This window comes from Gymnoscopelus microlampas (genome assembly GCF_963454915.1).
Source record: "Gymnoscopelus microlampas genome assembly, chromosome: 10".
Classification (NCBI taxonomy): Eukaryota; Metazoa; Chordata; class Actinopteri; order Myctophiformes; family Myctophidae; genus Gymnoscopelus; species Gymnoscopelus microlampas.
Window position 1 is genome coordinate 32,106,252 of NC_139947.1, and position 16,548 is coordinate 32,122,799.

The following is a 16,548-nucleotide window of genomic DNA, read 5'->3' on the forward strand; positions in this document are numbered from 1 at the left end:
TTCAGCCTACACTGGAGCATCGGTTGTTTGGCCCCTGGCCTCCATTGTCATATTTATTAGCTGTACACCCAGTAGTGCTACTGTACATTATGAACATCTGCATAATTCAGTGACCTATCTTGAATTTGATCGTCAAAAATATTAGTTATGTTCCTCACAGTACATGTTGAGCAAATTATGTCTGCTTTGACAATATTCTCCCCTCTACGCTGACTTGAAACAAATGTATTAAATTCTATCTTTGAATCATTGGTTTTTAATGACTACGCTATTATAAATGTTTCTGTACCTCCATGCTACTGGACGTGTAGTGCAACTGAGTAGGCATATCATTATTAGTTAGATTAAATGGCAGAAGAAAGATATACTGTACATAATTGTTATTAGCATTAATAGCACTTAAATCTAGATGGGGACAAAAACAACAACACCCTGTTTTTTGATTTGTTATGCTAAGTATTGATTTACAGGATGTAATTCACACAGCTCTGCTGTCATAATAGTAAGACCAGCACATCCTCCATGCCTCCAGTAGATGGCGATCTCATGCAGTTGTTTGTTTGTCTCCTCAGCCGGGCCTTCCATCTGGAGATGACACAGTGGCTCCCCCCAGAGACGCACTGGTAAGGCTTCACCTGCTAACCCAACCAAGTCTGCACGCTTAGCTAGACCAGTGGTTCTCAAAAATGATGTGTGTTTGGCTGCGGACCCGCATCTGAAAAATATTTTGCGCCAGGGATTTAAAAAAAATAGCAGATCTACAAGCTCATATAGCTGCAATTTTTGATTAGTATAAAATATGGTTAAAGTGGTTCCCATAGATAAAGTTATTCAATTTTTTCTTCATGACACAAATTTTTTTTTTTTCTTCAAAAGTAGCAAAAACAATATCAGATCTATATATATATGTATGCAGCTTTTGTAGATCCTGTTTTTTTTTTACATTTTGAAAGTGAAAGTGTTTAAGTCTGTCTTTACTTTGGGTTTTATAAATATTTAACCAATGAAAAGGCAGCTTGTGACTAAATAACTACATTGGATCCAGTGGAACACAGGTTCCGCTTTCCATTTCCTGAAAAGTAATGGTTTTGGACATACGAGGTTTCCCACCCGACAGCGACAATATACTACTACATGTTATCGGGTTACTTTAGAAGTTCCTAATCATGCTGTCGATTAACTACTTTCTATTTCCTTGGCTGATTGGATGTGTGATTGTACTGTAGTTCCCTTTAAGATCAAGTGTATATGGCTTCCAATTATCTGGCAGTCACTTTGGCACCACACTGACGTCTCCTAGCCATCTAATGAGGGGCTACTTCATGTCCCCTGTCTTTGGAGAATAAATAACACGTACACTGTACTGTAGAAAGACCTGTTTGAACTGTCTTTGTCACCGGCGCTTCCAAAGTTGTTTGAATAATTTTAAAGTATATACTGTTCTTTGTTCAGATTAAATGGCCCTGCAGAGCCCCAGACTGCACAAGTACACAAGTAGTATGTGAGTGTGCATTTAAAGAGGCCAGATTATTGGTATGAGTCAGTTAACACAGTTGGTTAACGGTAATCCCTTTTGAAAAATGTGCATAATACAGTAAATGCACTGTCTTATGTGGTGACAAGGATCGTAAACCAAGCATGTCTTATTGTTCAGTGGAACGCAACACATTTTCAGGTGAGGTCATCTTCACTGTGTGCGGTCACAAGATCCAGGTTAAAGCCGAGAGAGCCGTACACGGTAAACTCCTCAGCGCTCATTTAACAAGTAGCGTGTACAAATGTGACCAAATGGAACAATGCGGGTGCGTTTGGTTACATTTGTACACGCTCAGATTTACAAATGGATGAATTAACACTGAGGATTTTTACCGTGTATTATTCCGCTTACGTACATGTCTCAATGTCATTCAGCACCATTCACTCCTCACTCTCCCCCCATCATCCCTTCATGCCAAGGCTAATTTAATCCTGGGGCTATTGATTGTGGGAGCATTCTCCGAGGCTTTCTTTCAATTTACTTCAATTTCATCATCCCAGTGCGCTTCAAGACTGCCTCCTCAAAAAGGGGAAGAAATTCTTGTTATGAAGGTCCTGATTCCAGACCGGCTGACAAGTCCCCCTCCACTCTCCCACCTCCTTCCCCTTTATTTCTCCTTTCTCTTTTTGATGAGCTGCTCTTTCCCAGTTAAGTGGATTATTACAGTAGGGATAATTCTTGTCACTTGGCATTATTTGGATGAGGTGAATAATTGAAATTTGTGTCTGAAAGGATTTTATCTGGATGAGAGGAAAGGGACTGCTGGCAGGGGTTGGCGAGAGGAGCGAGAAAGAGAGAGAGTGTGTGTGTGTGTGTGTGTGTGTGTGTGTGCGTGTGTGTGAGGGCATGCGTTTGCATAACATTTATGTGCACAAACACGCGGGCACTTGGGCGTGCGTGTGCGTCAGGCGCATCGATGTGTCAGGCTGGGGACACCAGTCATCTTAACAGGTTCTGACTCACCTCGCGCTGATCAGCAGACCCAGGCTCACCGCACAGCGTGGCCTGTCCTTGGTGGCAAGCCGGCCCTGCTCTGGGGGCCCACACTGCCATCTCTACCTCGACTGCCCCCGTGAGGTCAAGAGGGGCAGAGTTGGACGTGCAGTAAGAGAGGAAACGTGAGACTGCTTGTGATGTCGAATGCTCCTTGGTTGACTGACGTACCAGTCACTACCAGCCACTGCTGTTGCCTCCAGGGCTGCTTTCCCTCCTCACCCTCTACCCTTTTACATTGCATCTACCCCCCACCCGCCACCACTCATCACTGCCATCTCCATTACCCCTCCCTCTGTCTTGCTGGTGCCCTAATCTCTGTGATCCTTCTCGGTGCCACGTCACCGCCTCAGCCTCCATCCTGGTACCCCCCACCAATTCACCTTAAGCTCTCCAGTACCAATCACTTTGTCTTTATCTCTTTCTCAGTGTCAATGCTTTAATAATATTTGAGGGGAAAAAATGTGTTGCACAAATAAAGACGAGGCCTGATTGGGGTAAGACAGCTCAAACTCAACATGAGGCACACAGCCTTCAAAACTCAACTGTGTGCTAATATCGGGCCCAATAATTTCACAGTGGTGAGTTTCCTGAGGCAATTTGTCCCTAATTTTAGCCCTGAACATTCTGCATAAGAGGCATAACCCTCTGCTGTTAAATGAGAACCAGATTGTCTGTGTTGCATACTGAGTTGTGCGATCGCGATGTGGCTACATGATGTGTGGGTCTGCAGCACCCCGCCAAATTCTAATTCGACAGGGCACCCCTGGCAGAATTAAGCCGCCCCTTTTACTCTCAGTGCACTGAAATATCGACCAGGTGAAAAAAAAGGTTGCATTTGTCCATGTCGGAAGCTAGTGCATGGGTTTATGTGTAGAAGTGCACCAGTGTAGTTTGCACTCCGTGTACTCTGTGTACTCTGTGTGTTTGTGTGTGTGTGTGTGTGTTGTGTTTAGGGTTGGGGGTTTTGGTGGAGCAGAGGGGCGGGAGGTAATGGGAGGGGGAAAAGAGTCGCTAGAAGAACATCCCCGGTCTCACAGCAACTTCAAAAGCTCCCCTTCCCCAGGATATTAAGCGACTGTGATGAAAAATTTAGCGAGCGTTAAATAAGGCGCTTTGAAGTGATCTGTTTTGGCTCAGCAGTCTCCGAATTTCCGTAGCCTCTCTCTCTGCTTTCGCCATTGCACTATGGAGAGAGGGAGAGGGAAAAGGTGGTGTATAAAGTGCAGGGGGGGGGGGGTGATGTTTTGTTGGTTGAGGCCATGCCAACATTAACAGTACAGCCAGTGGCATACAGTAGGTGCATTGGACGGGTTGCCTAACCCTCTGCTGCTGCCCCCCTTTGGCTCTGTAGCTCTTTTTCTCCTCATTTTACCTCCTACTCCCCAACGTCTGTTCTCTCGCATCCCTTGAGTCCCAGGCCGACAGATGTTGCTCACATGTTAGCTTTGAAAAGAGATATTTTTTTCCCTCCTTTGCGTGGGTGTAAGGCAAATGTAACACAATAGTGATAGGAAGTCAGACGGTCCCCCCATGGGAGTCATTTTTATATACAAACTCTGGTTTTCTAACAATAAATATATATATATATATATATATATATATATATATATATATATATATATATATATATATATATATATATATATATATATATATATATATATATATATATATATATATGCTCATACACATACACACACTGCATATATAGTTTCTAAACGACTGGGCTTGGGTTACTTCGGGGACCTCATAATACAAAATACTTTGGCTTGTGTAGCTTGAGCAAGACTCTTTCTGTCGTTTCAGTCTTAGTATCTTTTCAAGAAAAAAAAAGATCCCCACCTGAAAAAACGGAGTAATGATCTGATATTCATGTTGACATTAATTTCACATACATCACTTTTAAGAATATTGTTTTGGTTTTTGAGGACTCCTGGTTTCAACACGCTCCAAATTAATTACTTGGGCAGAATAAGAAATGGTAGCCCGTAATGAGTCTGGTTGTGTAGCTTCATTCTGTCAAGAAACTAGGCTGCCATTTAGTTAGTCAAGGGAACCTTCCCTGAGATTTTCCTTTTTTTTCGTCTTTGCTCATTACTTTAATTGTAATTGTAATCCTTTATTGGAGCTGTCCGCAGTAAAGGAGAGTTATGGTTGGAGTGGGGGCGCGAGCCATAGAGATATTTCATGATTATTGGAGAAGACGGTCACTAGGTGGCAGCCACTAGTTCGGCCTTGCTGTAATTACTAGGTAGGGAGTGATGGTGTGTGTGTGTGTGTGTGTGTCTGTGTGTGTCTGTGTGTGTCTGTGTGTGTTACGTCGTGTCGTGAGTGAGACGTCTTCAATACTAACCCATTAAGACCTGAGGCCGATTCTACAGTACAATGTCTTCTAAAGCCTAACAGTTTTCTGAAAATACTATGGTTTTTCAAACCTTTTCACGTCAAGGACCCCCAAATTGACATGTATTTGGTCACGGACCCCCATCTAAAAATATGTTGTTCCAGGGACCTCCAGAATCAAAGATTTGAGTAAAAAATGTTAGTTCACGATTATTCAAAAATAGCATATCTACAAGCTTATAGCGTTTCACTTGACGTGCTATGAGCTTGTATATCTGCTATTTTTGAATAGCCAAAGTATAAAGTATGATTAAAGTGGTTAAAAGATTGTGATGCAAAATGATGTAAAATGACACAAATGCTTTACCGGTTATAATGGGCTAACAACTTTGAAAGGGAAAAGTCAGATCAATCTGATCCTGCCGTTACCAGGTGAATAGATTCACATATGGTTTACTGTGTAAACCTATACAGTACCTACATCACATGCTGTACAGAGCTAGAAAGGAAAGCTGCCTATACAGGCAGCAGTGCTTTGAATTATATATATATTTTTTTTAACTGCAGATTGATACATTTTCAATTATGTGAACATTAGAGTGTGTAGACCAGCACATGGCTCTGTGAGCTACTAGGTTGGCAAAATGACATCTTCCTTTTTTCCCCCACTGACCTTCCTAAAGCAGGCCTATAGATTAAGACATAAACTTCTTTTACCACATTCTATCGTCAAGCGTGGCCTGTTGTGGAGCCTTTTCTCTTTGGGAGATGCGTAAGCAACACTTCTGTTGTTTCTCAGTGTGTCGCTTTGTCGCACGACGTGAGCTGTGTTTGTTTCAGTAGTTAATGATACAAGAAGGTCTTTCCATTTTATTGTTGCTGTGTTGCACTTTTTCGCCTCCTCGCCCAACCCGGCAACTCGCCTCCTTAGAGGACTCCGTATGAATTCTCACTGTCATGTCCAAGGACGAGTGGCGCAGGGTCAGCTAATTGCTTTTATGATTATGATTTCACGTCAGATTTATCGTGCGTGCTTGGAGCACATCTCCCAGGTCCTGCCGACGTTTGCTGGCTTGGGCGGGGAAAATGAGTTTACAGCTTCCAGCTTTGACTTCTTGTTTAAGTGCAGGTCACACTTTTTGACTCATTAGAGTTAGAGCGCGGAAGGGAGTGAATCAGACATGCTTTTCCTGTAAAAGCCTCTATTTTCTCTGACTGTAAGTGTTTTGGTTTTCCTCATCGTTTGGCCACAAAACAGCGTTTCTCGACTTGGTCTTCAACATGTGCAAAAACTTGGAGGTCATGAGTTACGCATGACACACACACAAGGAGTTTTGCTTTTTTATCGTTTGAACTTTTTTATGGTCCATAAATCTCTTTCGTATTCATTTCTGTTTGTAGATGAAAACATGCTTTTTTTTCTCTTCTCCTCACATGCCAGAATTCCTTTTGATGTTGGTGACTTTTTTTTCTGATGGTTCCACCCAGCTCTTTGAAAATGATGAGCAGAGATGAGTCCAACCCAAATTTTTATTATTTTGTGGTTTCTGCCTCATGTGCTGTAGCCGGACTAGATCTGTGTTTGACAGCTCCTTTGAGGCAGTGTTGAGCCCTTTCGCAACAGTGCTTTACTGCTTTTAGCTTGTTCCCTAAACTTGGTAAATCACATCTTTTACTGAAACATCCACCAGTTGCCATGGGATCCAAATACTTAGCTGTCACCAGGACGTGTCAATAATGCACGTATGTATAGATAGTGTCTCATATTGCAGACCTTGGGTGTTGATTTGTTGTAGTAGTTTTGACCTCACCCTGACCTTCCTCGGTTAACCACAGTGTGACTAGTGACAGATGCTGCCTGGGAATTTGGTTTGGATAGAGTCTTCTAATGCGCAGAAAGAATGCCTCTGCTACTTTTAACCCTTTAAGACCGGGAACGTAATTTTTTGATTTCGTTGGGCTATTCAAAATTAGCAGATATACAAGCTCATAGCGCGGCACTGAGTGCCGCGCCGTGAGCTTGTAGATCTGCTATTTTTGAAAAATCATGAAAAGTTGTGCAAATATTTGAATTTCTTTCTTTTTTTTGGTGGACATTTGTAAATCTAATCTTTGCTTCTGGGGGTTCCTGGAACTAAATATTTTACAAATGTTCGTTTTAAAAAATATATAATCCAAGATTTTGCACTCGGTGCCGCGCTATGAGCTTGTATATCTGCTATTTTTGAATAGCCAAAGACGTGTAAAAATGACACACAGATGCGTTCCTGGTCTTAATGGGTTAAAGAAAGTTCATGTTGGAGACATGCTTGAAGTCTGTGATTACGCAGAATTCAATGAACTTTAATGAATACTTAGGACTTTATCTGCAGGGATTTTTATCTCGGCAAGTACATTAATGTGAACTGCATGGCAACCGAGCTGTAATTTCCTATTCTCCCACAATTTAGTGAACTGTCATAATATGTTTACTTAAGGAATGATAGAAATACGACACCAGTTTAATTACAGTGCAGTCATTTTTACCTCAATATACTTGGGAAAGAAGCCTTATTCAGCCGAGCTTCCTTTTTACTCACTATTCCCACTTTGTAATTACTCTGGCTTGATTTATTGTCTTTTCTTTGTGTTTATGGACGTAAACTGCAGGAGCGGGTAACTGGGTCTGAGAGTGGCTTGTCTCCTCAACAAGCGAGACATGGAAATCTCCCGATGAATCTGAGATGTCTCCGCTGTCAGGACTGCTCACATCGCTCTCAGCCTCCAATGTCACTTTCAAGGCATAATTACACAAGTTGTGTTGATTAGTATGAGAAGCAATTACGCTGGCTTTCCGCCGCAAATGGGGGGATGTGATGGCTCTTGATTGACAGGAAGCATCCTGGCTTTAATAAGTAAATGACTATGGTAATTCAGGTACTGAGGTCCTTTGATTTGTCAGCATCTTTATGTGTGTGTGATTGTGTACAGTGTATATATACCGTATATACTGTATGTATGTGTATATATATATATATATATATATATATATATATATATATATATATATATATCCTCTGATTTTAATTACAATTTAGGCATTTAATGAGCAGGAGTGTCATCACTAGCAGGTGAGGCCTTGCACAGACCATCCTCGTGAGCCTCCTGCTCAAGCCACATTCTCTTCTCTCCGAGAAAATAATCAGTTGTATAAAATACATCATTTTGACATGTAGAGTTGTGGGAAAAGAGGAATACTGTGTTTTTTTTTCTGGTTCTCTTTTGCCCATCTTGTTTTCAGACGTGTGGAACTCAGAGAACAAAATGATTAGTAATTGACACTTAGGGGAACGTTATTATTCTTTATATCTTGCTTCCCACTAAGTTATTAGCTGTTAATTTGTCTGCCAGCTCCCCTGCAGCGCCAGATATTTGTTTAAATGCCGGGATCCCCTCAGTGTATTTGTAACTACAGTACTCTTCTGAAAATTCTGCCCCGTCTAATTATGCAATATAAAATTGCCTTTTAGGCTAGTGGCTTTTAATGAAATAATATTAGGACTAGCTAAGGATAAGCACAATAACGCTTAACAGCTATGTATGCAGAATAATCCTGTATAACCTAGCTATCATGGAATTATCTTCAGCCTACTGTTCATGTAGTCAATGTGCATGGGCCCAATAATTCTTATCACAAACAAATACTATATAAAAATTAAAAGAAAACTCCACTAGGATCTGTGTATTGTACATATTTTAATTAGGTTCAAACATTGAAAATAAATTTGAAATTTGATTGGTCCAATCCCTTATGTCATATTACTTCACAGCTGCTTTGTTAGCCACAGTCGGCCTAATCTAGTAACTCCCTGTTTGCACTGGTAACCCCCTATAGAGTCATACATGCATAAATATAATAAAATAATTTGCACTTGCACTCACTACCCGAGCTGTAATTTATATGGATTGAATGAGTGCTGCATTGTGGAAAAGCATGAGTGGACCAAATGCTCGTTTGTCACCTCTAATAAATGTTGGAATGTAAATTATGAAGTTATGCTTCAGATGTAAATGCACTTTATTTCAGTCCTTTAATGCAAACAGCCCACTCCAATACATTAAGACAAAGGGGGTTGGGGGCATGGAGGGGATTTAACTTGGAATTCTGACTGTTTTCTCAATCAATAATAAACACAAAAGAGCCTAGATGGAGAACATTATAACATATCTGAAGACGGGTTCATAAATTATTGCATGAAAGCAGGCTTGTACACCAAAAACGTAAATACATTAATGTTATTAATAATGTAGTGACTAATAGTTCTATCAAGACTGTAATAGCAGTTTAATGGAATATGACAGCAAGAATGTATTACACTTCTTACATTTAGACGGGACCTTACAGGACATTTATCAGGGATTTCTGAAACAATTTTTTTGATTATTTTGTTAAGCTAATTGCTTCTTTCCCCCCCCCCAATGTCTTTTCTCCTAGAGGGGTGAAAAGGAAAAAAAACGAGTAATGGATATTAATTAATACGCGTCAGTTTTCTGCGTTTGATGAAAAATAATGACAGCAAAACGCTAATGGGATTTCAGGGTTTCTCTGTGTGTGTGGCGCCCTGTGATTGTGGCTTTATCATGGGAATCAGGAAAAAAGAGATAGTGGGCTACTCACTGGGCCTCAATGAAAGTGACTAAGAACATAGAAACAGCGATCATTCATCTTAAAATCCTACTAAATAGAGTACTCAAGCTAAAATGCTGTACCTTAATTAGTCATACTGTAGATAGATGCTGGGAGTGTGATAGAGTAGTGCACTCACTGTGAGGTATTCTGAGCCTGTCTGAGTTGTGTGGAAAAGTTACAGAGTGATTTATACTTAGTTACACTCTGGTGTCGTGCACCGAAAATTGCCGATCTACACTGCAATGCGTTGTGAGCTTGTAGATCTTCTATTTTTGGCACGCAACCAAGTAAAAATCCGGCATGGGCCTAATTTGTTCTCTGTGGTACGATGGTGCTGCTTGCCGAAAAGAACAGATTTTCCCAACCCACTTGTTTGCTTGAAAATCTGTTATATCTGGCAAGGCCTAAAGGAAGCTTTAGGCCTCGGTTTACCTCTTCTTGTTGGAATGACGCCTTCCTCACCTGCTCCTGAAGGAGTGTGTCCTGACAGAAAGAACGACTTGAGGCATTTCTGGCACATGGCTATATCTGATCTTTGTGTAATACTGTATGCCAGACAGACAATGCATGGGCTTGCTTTTTTAAACACACGTTCCAGGGTGTGGATGCGTCTTGTCAAGGACCTTTTTTTTTCTTCTTTTTTTTACTGATTCTTCTTGAACTGCACCCTCCTCTTGCACCTTGAGCTGCACTGGGAAGAGAAAATAATAGGACATGTATACCCTCATCCACAGTCCACTACAGTCAGCATGGGGGAGAAACCCTTGCCAAGTTCTTTGTGTCCGCAGGCAGTCTGCAGCAGAAAGAGTAGCTTTAACAGCTATCATTAAGGTGGGGCACAAGTGTAGACCAGCAGTGAAACAGAGGCTGGCACAATAAAAAGTAGTCATTGCTCAAGCCACTGGCACAACCGGCAATTATCCAACACCTGGACTGGCTCCCCTTCCTGGCACGAACGCCAAGGCTGTCGTCCTCTTGTTAATGGATTGATTGACAGGAAGACTGCATTTGTTTTCCTTTTGCAGCTCTCCTGGCATCTGTCTTAAGCCCGACACGCTTTGATTAAAATAGCTGATGGACGGACACGGAGCGGCTTTGTATTGAACATGTACAGGAAGGGAGTAGCGGGAGACGGTGCACCCTTACAGGTCAATTTTTACACTCTCTGAGTTAAATTGACACGTAGGATTTTGCTGTGTGCAGAGTTCTGCAGACACAAAAGAGCAAGTGAACCTTTCAACTTGCCGCTCAGTAAAACCGGATTCATACTTGCTCGTACAACGGTGTTGTGAGCTTGTAGATCTGCCGTTGATGCGGCGGACACCGTCCTAGGAACGGTGTAAGAGTATAAATTAGGGATAAGATGTCAGTGGCCTGTAAGTCAACGGCAATACTACACATCCTCCTTGCCCCCCCCCCATCCCCACCCAAATCTAAATATGACCCGCCCCATCACTCTTTTCCTCATTTATTATTATCACTATGTGACTTGTCTCCCGTCCATCCCTGGCTATTCCTATCATATTATGTCATACATTTTATCCCCCTCCCGCCATGCATGCTGTGGAAAGTGGTTTTAGGTATCAGGGGAGAGGAGGGCAAGAAGAAAAGGAGAAGTTGAGGGGCTTTGTCGAACGCCCCTCTGTGCGTTTTTGAAATGCAGAGAGTGGCATTGTCATGTGTTTTCTGTGTCAAGGTCGACAGAGAATGTCAGAACAGGTGCGCGTCTGCTGCTGAGCGGCTTGCCAACTCAGCCCCTTTGCTGTAACACGCCACCCTGTGTGACATTACAGTGGCTCGCCATGGGACGCCTGCCTGTGCTCTTCATTCTGTTGTTGGAGGAGCCTCGGTAAGAAAATAAATAAATAAACCTAAACATGCAACTCTCAACAGCACGTGATGCTCAACGTGGGGTCCGGGGACCCCCGGGGGTCCTTGAGGTGGTTCCAAGGGGGTCCCCAGCTAAATGATTGATAGTTGTGTGACAAACGGAGGCTTACGGGTCTGTAACTCTGAGAGTGTACACTCACACTCTGAGTGAAATTGACATTTTGTATCAAATATGGGTCTGTGTGGCCTAATGCTTATCAAACTGGAGGACCCATTCAAACCAGGAAAGCATCTGTGTGTAACCACTTAAACCATTATTTTATACTTTGGGCTATTAAAAAATAGCAGATATACAAGCTCATAGTGCGGCACTATGAGCTTGTAGATCTTCTATTTAAAAAAAAAATCTTAATAATTTGTAATTTTTTTTAACTCAAATCTTGTCATATTTAGTTCCAGGGGGTCCCTGGAACGAAATATTTTGAGATGGGCGGGGTCCGCGGCCAAATACATATCATTTTGGGAGGTTCTTGACATGAAAAAGTTTCAGAACCACTGATATAGCAACATATATATATATTTTGAACTGTTAGGATTTAGAAGACATTTGTAGAATCCCCAGAAGCAAAGATTATATATATATATATATATATATATATATATATATATATATATATTCAAAGATTTGCACACATTTTCACGAAAAAAGAAAAAAAGCTGATCTACAAGCTCATAGCGCGGCACTCGATACACTATTTTCTGAATAGCCAAAGAAATCTAAAAATGACACGTGAAAAGGGTTGAGAGTCACTGTTTTAGCGTTTACATCATGCTGAACTTTGCCCTGTGGCTTTGACTGCTGCACACTCACAGTCAAGACGCATATGGACGCCATGTACTGTAGTGGCAACACACACAGCATGTCGTTATGATGGCTTTGTTATTTCCTGTTCATCTTTTAATGCTTTGTTAAGGTCAAACAGAGTATGAAGACTATGTACCGTGTATATAAATATATATATTATGTACATAATATTACTATTTCAGAGGCGTAGATCCAGGCTGTGTAGTTTTTGGCACTCACAAGAGGAATAGTACAATATAGTACTAATGGATATATTGTAGAAAAAAAGAGAAAGAGAACCTAAATCAGCAGATACACAGCTAAAAAGTAGTCTCTGTCGGGTGGAAACCTCTCAGCCTCATATGTCCAAAACTTACTTTTCAGGACTCAAATTCAAAAGTAACAGATCTACAAGCTCAAACCTGTTGCGTCACGCCGCATTTTGAGCTTGTGCATCTGCTACTTTTGATGCTTTTAGTTTTGTGTGATGCTGTAGTATGATCAAGTAGGGCATTCATTTCACGGAAAAAAAACACAAAAAGTTAAAATATGGAGATAAGATGTTTCTGCCCGACAGCAACGATACGATAGTTCTGATTTATAGCCTATGGCTGCAGTGAAAATAGTTGGTTGACAGCACCGTAGCATACACGTTCTTCACAGTGAGTGCATTGTTTTGTTAAGTATGTTGTAAAACCTGAAAAATATGGTTGAACTCGATGGAAAAGGTCATCCAGGTACAGAAAAAGGAGCGTCAAGAGTTTTAGCCCATTCAATCCGGGAATGCATATACAGTATGTGTCATTTTAGATATTTTTGTTTGCTATAACCATTATTTTATACTTTGGGCTATTCAAAAATTGCTCATACGAGCTTGTAGATCTGCTATTTTTTTAAATGTATTTTTAAGCGAACATTTTTTTACTCAAATCTTTGCTTCTGGGGATTATACAAAATGTCTTTTTTTGTTTTCTTTACTTATGTTGCTATATATATCAGTGGTTCTCAAACTTTTTCATGTGAAGGACCACCCAAAATTATATGTATTTGTCCACGGACTCCCCCCCCCATCTCAAAATATTTTGTTCCAGGGACCCCCAGAAGCAAAGATTTGAGTTACAAATGTTCGCTTTAAAAATACATATATTCAAAGATTTGCACGCGCTATGAGCTTGTATATCTGCTATTTTTTAATAGCCAAAGAAATCCAAAATGACACAGATGCTTTCCCGGATTGAATGGGTTAATCTCCACATTTCCCTACATGCAAATCCAGCTCAGTTGGAATAAAAGAAAACCTTATTTATCAAGTTATGTTTGATTAAATGTAATATTTTAATGACGCCCCAAATTAGGTTTGAGAGAGAAGGACTTCATGTCTGATGACGTCCTAATGACGTTCCCTGACGATGGGATGAAGATGGCAACCATTAAAAATATATATATTTCAAGTCAAATACAATTCAGTAAAACCAGTTTGTCACATGTTCCATTTCGGACATGTGATTATTGTCAAAACTCTTCAAAAGTATTCAAAAATAGCAAAAAAGAAATCTACAAGCTCTTGTAGATAGGCCTTTTTATTTATTTATTTGAAGCCGTTTTGCAACAGGAGGGCCGCAGCCAGAGGCTATGGCTATTTGAGGGTCCTTGGCATGGAAACGTTTGGGAACCCCTGTCGTAATCCTAGGCTTGACATGAGACACGTCATCCTCACTGGCAGTTGGAGGCCCCAGAAGGAAAAAAAAAGCCAATATTTTTCTGTCACTTGTGCTGATTGGAAACAGACTTTGCCTGATACCTCTGACTAAAACTGAGAGTAGGTCTACTGTCTTAAGTCCCCCCCCTTACTGTTACGGTGATTTCAGACTGCCTTATCCCCCACTGTAGATGTGTGGCCCATTGTCTTGGCAACTGTGTCTAAATGTTTCTGACAGGTCTCAGTGTGAGGCAGAGTGCCTGGCTTAGCTGTCAGGCTTTTTCCATCTTCCCCAGCTCCGCTTCGCCACCCTACCCCTCCTGACCAGTAGATGGCGATGTTAATCTTCTTTGGCACTGCCCAGGCCTTAAAATGCCTAGCCATTCTCACCAACATTCTTCTCTCTCTCTCTCTCTCTCTCTCTCTCTCTCTCTCTCTCTCTCTCTCTCTCTCTCTCTCTCTCTCTCTCTCTCTCTCTCTCTCTCGCCCTCTCTCTCTCCCCCTCTCTCTCTCTGTGGCACTCACTGAGGAAAGAGGGGTTTTTCACCCCTTGTGGAGGGGTCATGCTACCAATTCCTAACCCCCCTTTGAAGACCATGAAATTGTTGATCCAAGACGCACGATTAGCGCATTCAGGCTATTGACTGGCGAGGGGTTGACGCGAGATTATAATGTCACCGGAATGTCACAATCTGTCTGGCTTGTCGTTGTGGGCATCCTCTCATCCTGTGTCACAGTGCACTCGAGAAGGAATCATTTGATCAATAGAAGGAACACCTCTCCCTATTGTCACTGGCCTCTCCATTGTAGCTTGATTAGACATCTTGGCAGACAGGGATGACTGCACTCCAAACTGATGCCAGCTTGCTGCGTCTTTGGCCCTGCAAGCTCTCAGTCATTTGCCTATTGCCGTGGCTTCCTGCAAGTTGGTGTGTGTGTGTGTGTGTGTGTGTGTGTGTGTGTGTGTGTGTGTGTGTGTGTGTGTGTGTGTGTGTGTGTGTGTGTGGGGGCGCGTGTGTTTGTGAGTGGGTGTTGCACTGAGAGGAGTGGTGTGGCTTAACGTAGAGGGATAGGCTTGTCACTGTAAGTTGCTTGAGACGAAGGCGGCTCTTCTCCTGTCACCACAACAGAACTTCTGTGGTGCGTCGTCTGGACACAAGCTCCACGTTGTTCGCTACTGGTGCCGCTTGCATTTTGCCTCAATCAAGTAATTGGTTGTGAAAGGCCAGGGGAGACTTGATGATATGAAGGACACGTTACTGAGCGATGGCAGCTCCGAGAATGCCTTTGTGCTTTGTTTACATGTCGTTCAGAGTATTACTGGTTTTGGTTTTCTTTTCAGTTCACGAAAGTACTTGGAAAGACCTAATCCATATGAATTACTTCACTGAGGCTAAAAGCTCATATTGTTCCTGCAATATTGATGTTTTTCTTAAGTCTAAACTAGCCATCCTGGTTAGATTGTTTTTCCAGAATGTAAACTGAGAGGCACTTTAACACATTTTCCCTTTATCTACGTACGTTTTTGTCCAAATTACAAGATGTATTTTGTACAAAAATGTGATTGTTATTAAATTGTTTTCATCCTCAAATTTCTCTAAAATATGTAAGTTTTAGTTACTTTTTCATTACATTTTTCATTCAATCATGTATGTTACAAACTGTTTAAACTTACTGTTTAAGTTTAAACAGTATTGTTTACGTGTTATTGTATATCACTTGGGCTACTGTGTCATCAAACAGTGTCATCTGATTTTAGAGTAAATCTTTGTGTTAATCACCTAACCACAAAAACGTTCTAAATTGTATGTCAAATAACCGATCTACAAGCTCATTGTGACGCATTGTGATCATGTAGATCTCTTTTCTTTTTTTGTCTTCATTTTTCAAATTCTTGTATGTATTTATTTAAAAAAAAATTATATTAACATGCCCAAAAATTGCGATGCCAGCGTTAAAGTGGTTAATAATAATGAGTCTGAATTCCTACACATTATGAAGGCATTTTTAGGTGTATTCTACTGAATTGAAGTTGCACAGCAAGTGCGCCGGTGTCTGGTAATGCTCGTTCCCAGTACTAACGGGCACATGGAGCTGCTTGTCACCGAATGTCATCATTGACTGTAAAAGAAAAAAGAAAAAAAAGCTTCGAATTACAGGAAAGAGGCACTGCATTAAAGAACAAAGGAGATCGATGGCAGTACATTAAATTTTATGCGAATGAAAAAAAAAATCAACTAATTAAAATTGATTACTCCTGCTTTGTAAAAGTGTTTCTGAATTAAATTATTGTATGAAAACATTTTGACCAATCGAGGAGCCGAGGAAGTATCCATTACTGGATTGCAGCTGAGAAGGGGGCTGGAATGTTTTGTGGGTGGCTGAGTAGTTTGTTGTGCTCCACCGCTGCCTCGCCACCCCCCCCCCCCCCCCTTCCACCCCCATTCACTGCTAAAGTGCCACGGTTTAATCTCTGATGACCCTTATCTCTCAGAGCGGCCCCAGCCTCCATGGTTTGGGCCTTTTACCTGAATTAAAAGGAATTTGTGAGCTATACAAGCCAGTCTTTTTGGCTAAAGTGAGTGAAAGTGAGGTGTCACTGACAGAGGCAGCTCTCTTTAGTCATCGGG

At 41.4% G+C, this 16,548-nt stretch overlaps 1 protein-coding gene across 1 annotated transcript in view; it reads left to right on the forward strand.

Annotated features, from left to right (window-relative positions):
• The window catches only part of pex14 (peroxisomal biogenesis factor 14), a 59,726-nt gene that overhangs the window by 1,883 nt on the left and 41,295 nt on the right, over window positions 1–16,548 (forward strand). Inside the window, exon 2 of the mRNA XM_084069097.1 lies at window positions 573–623. Coding sequence (XP_083925223.1) covers window positions 573–623 — 51 coding nt within the window. The remainder of the gene's footprint in view (window positions 1–572; window positions 624–16,548) is intronic.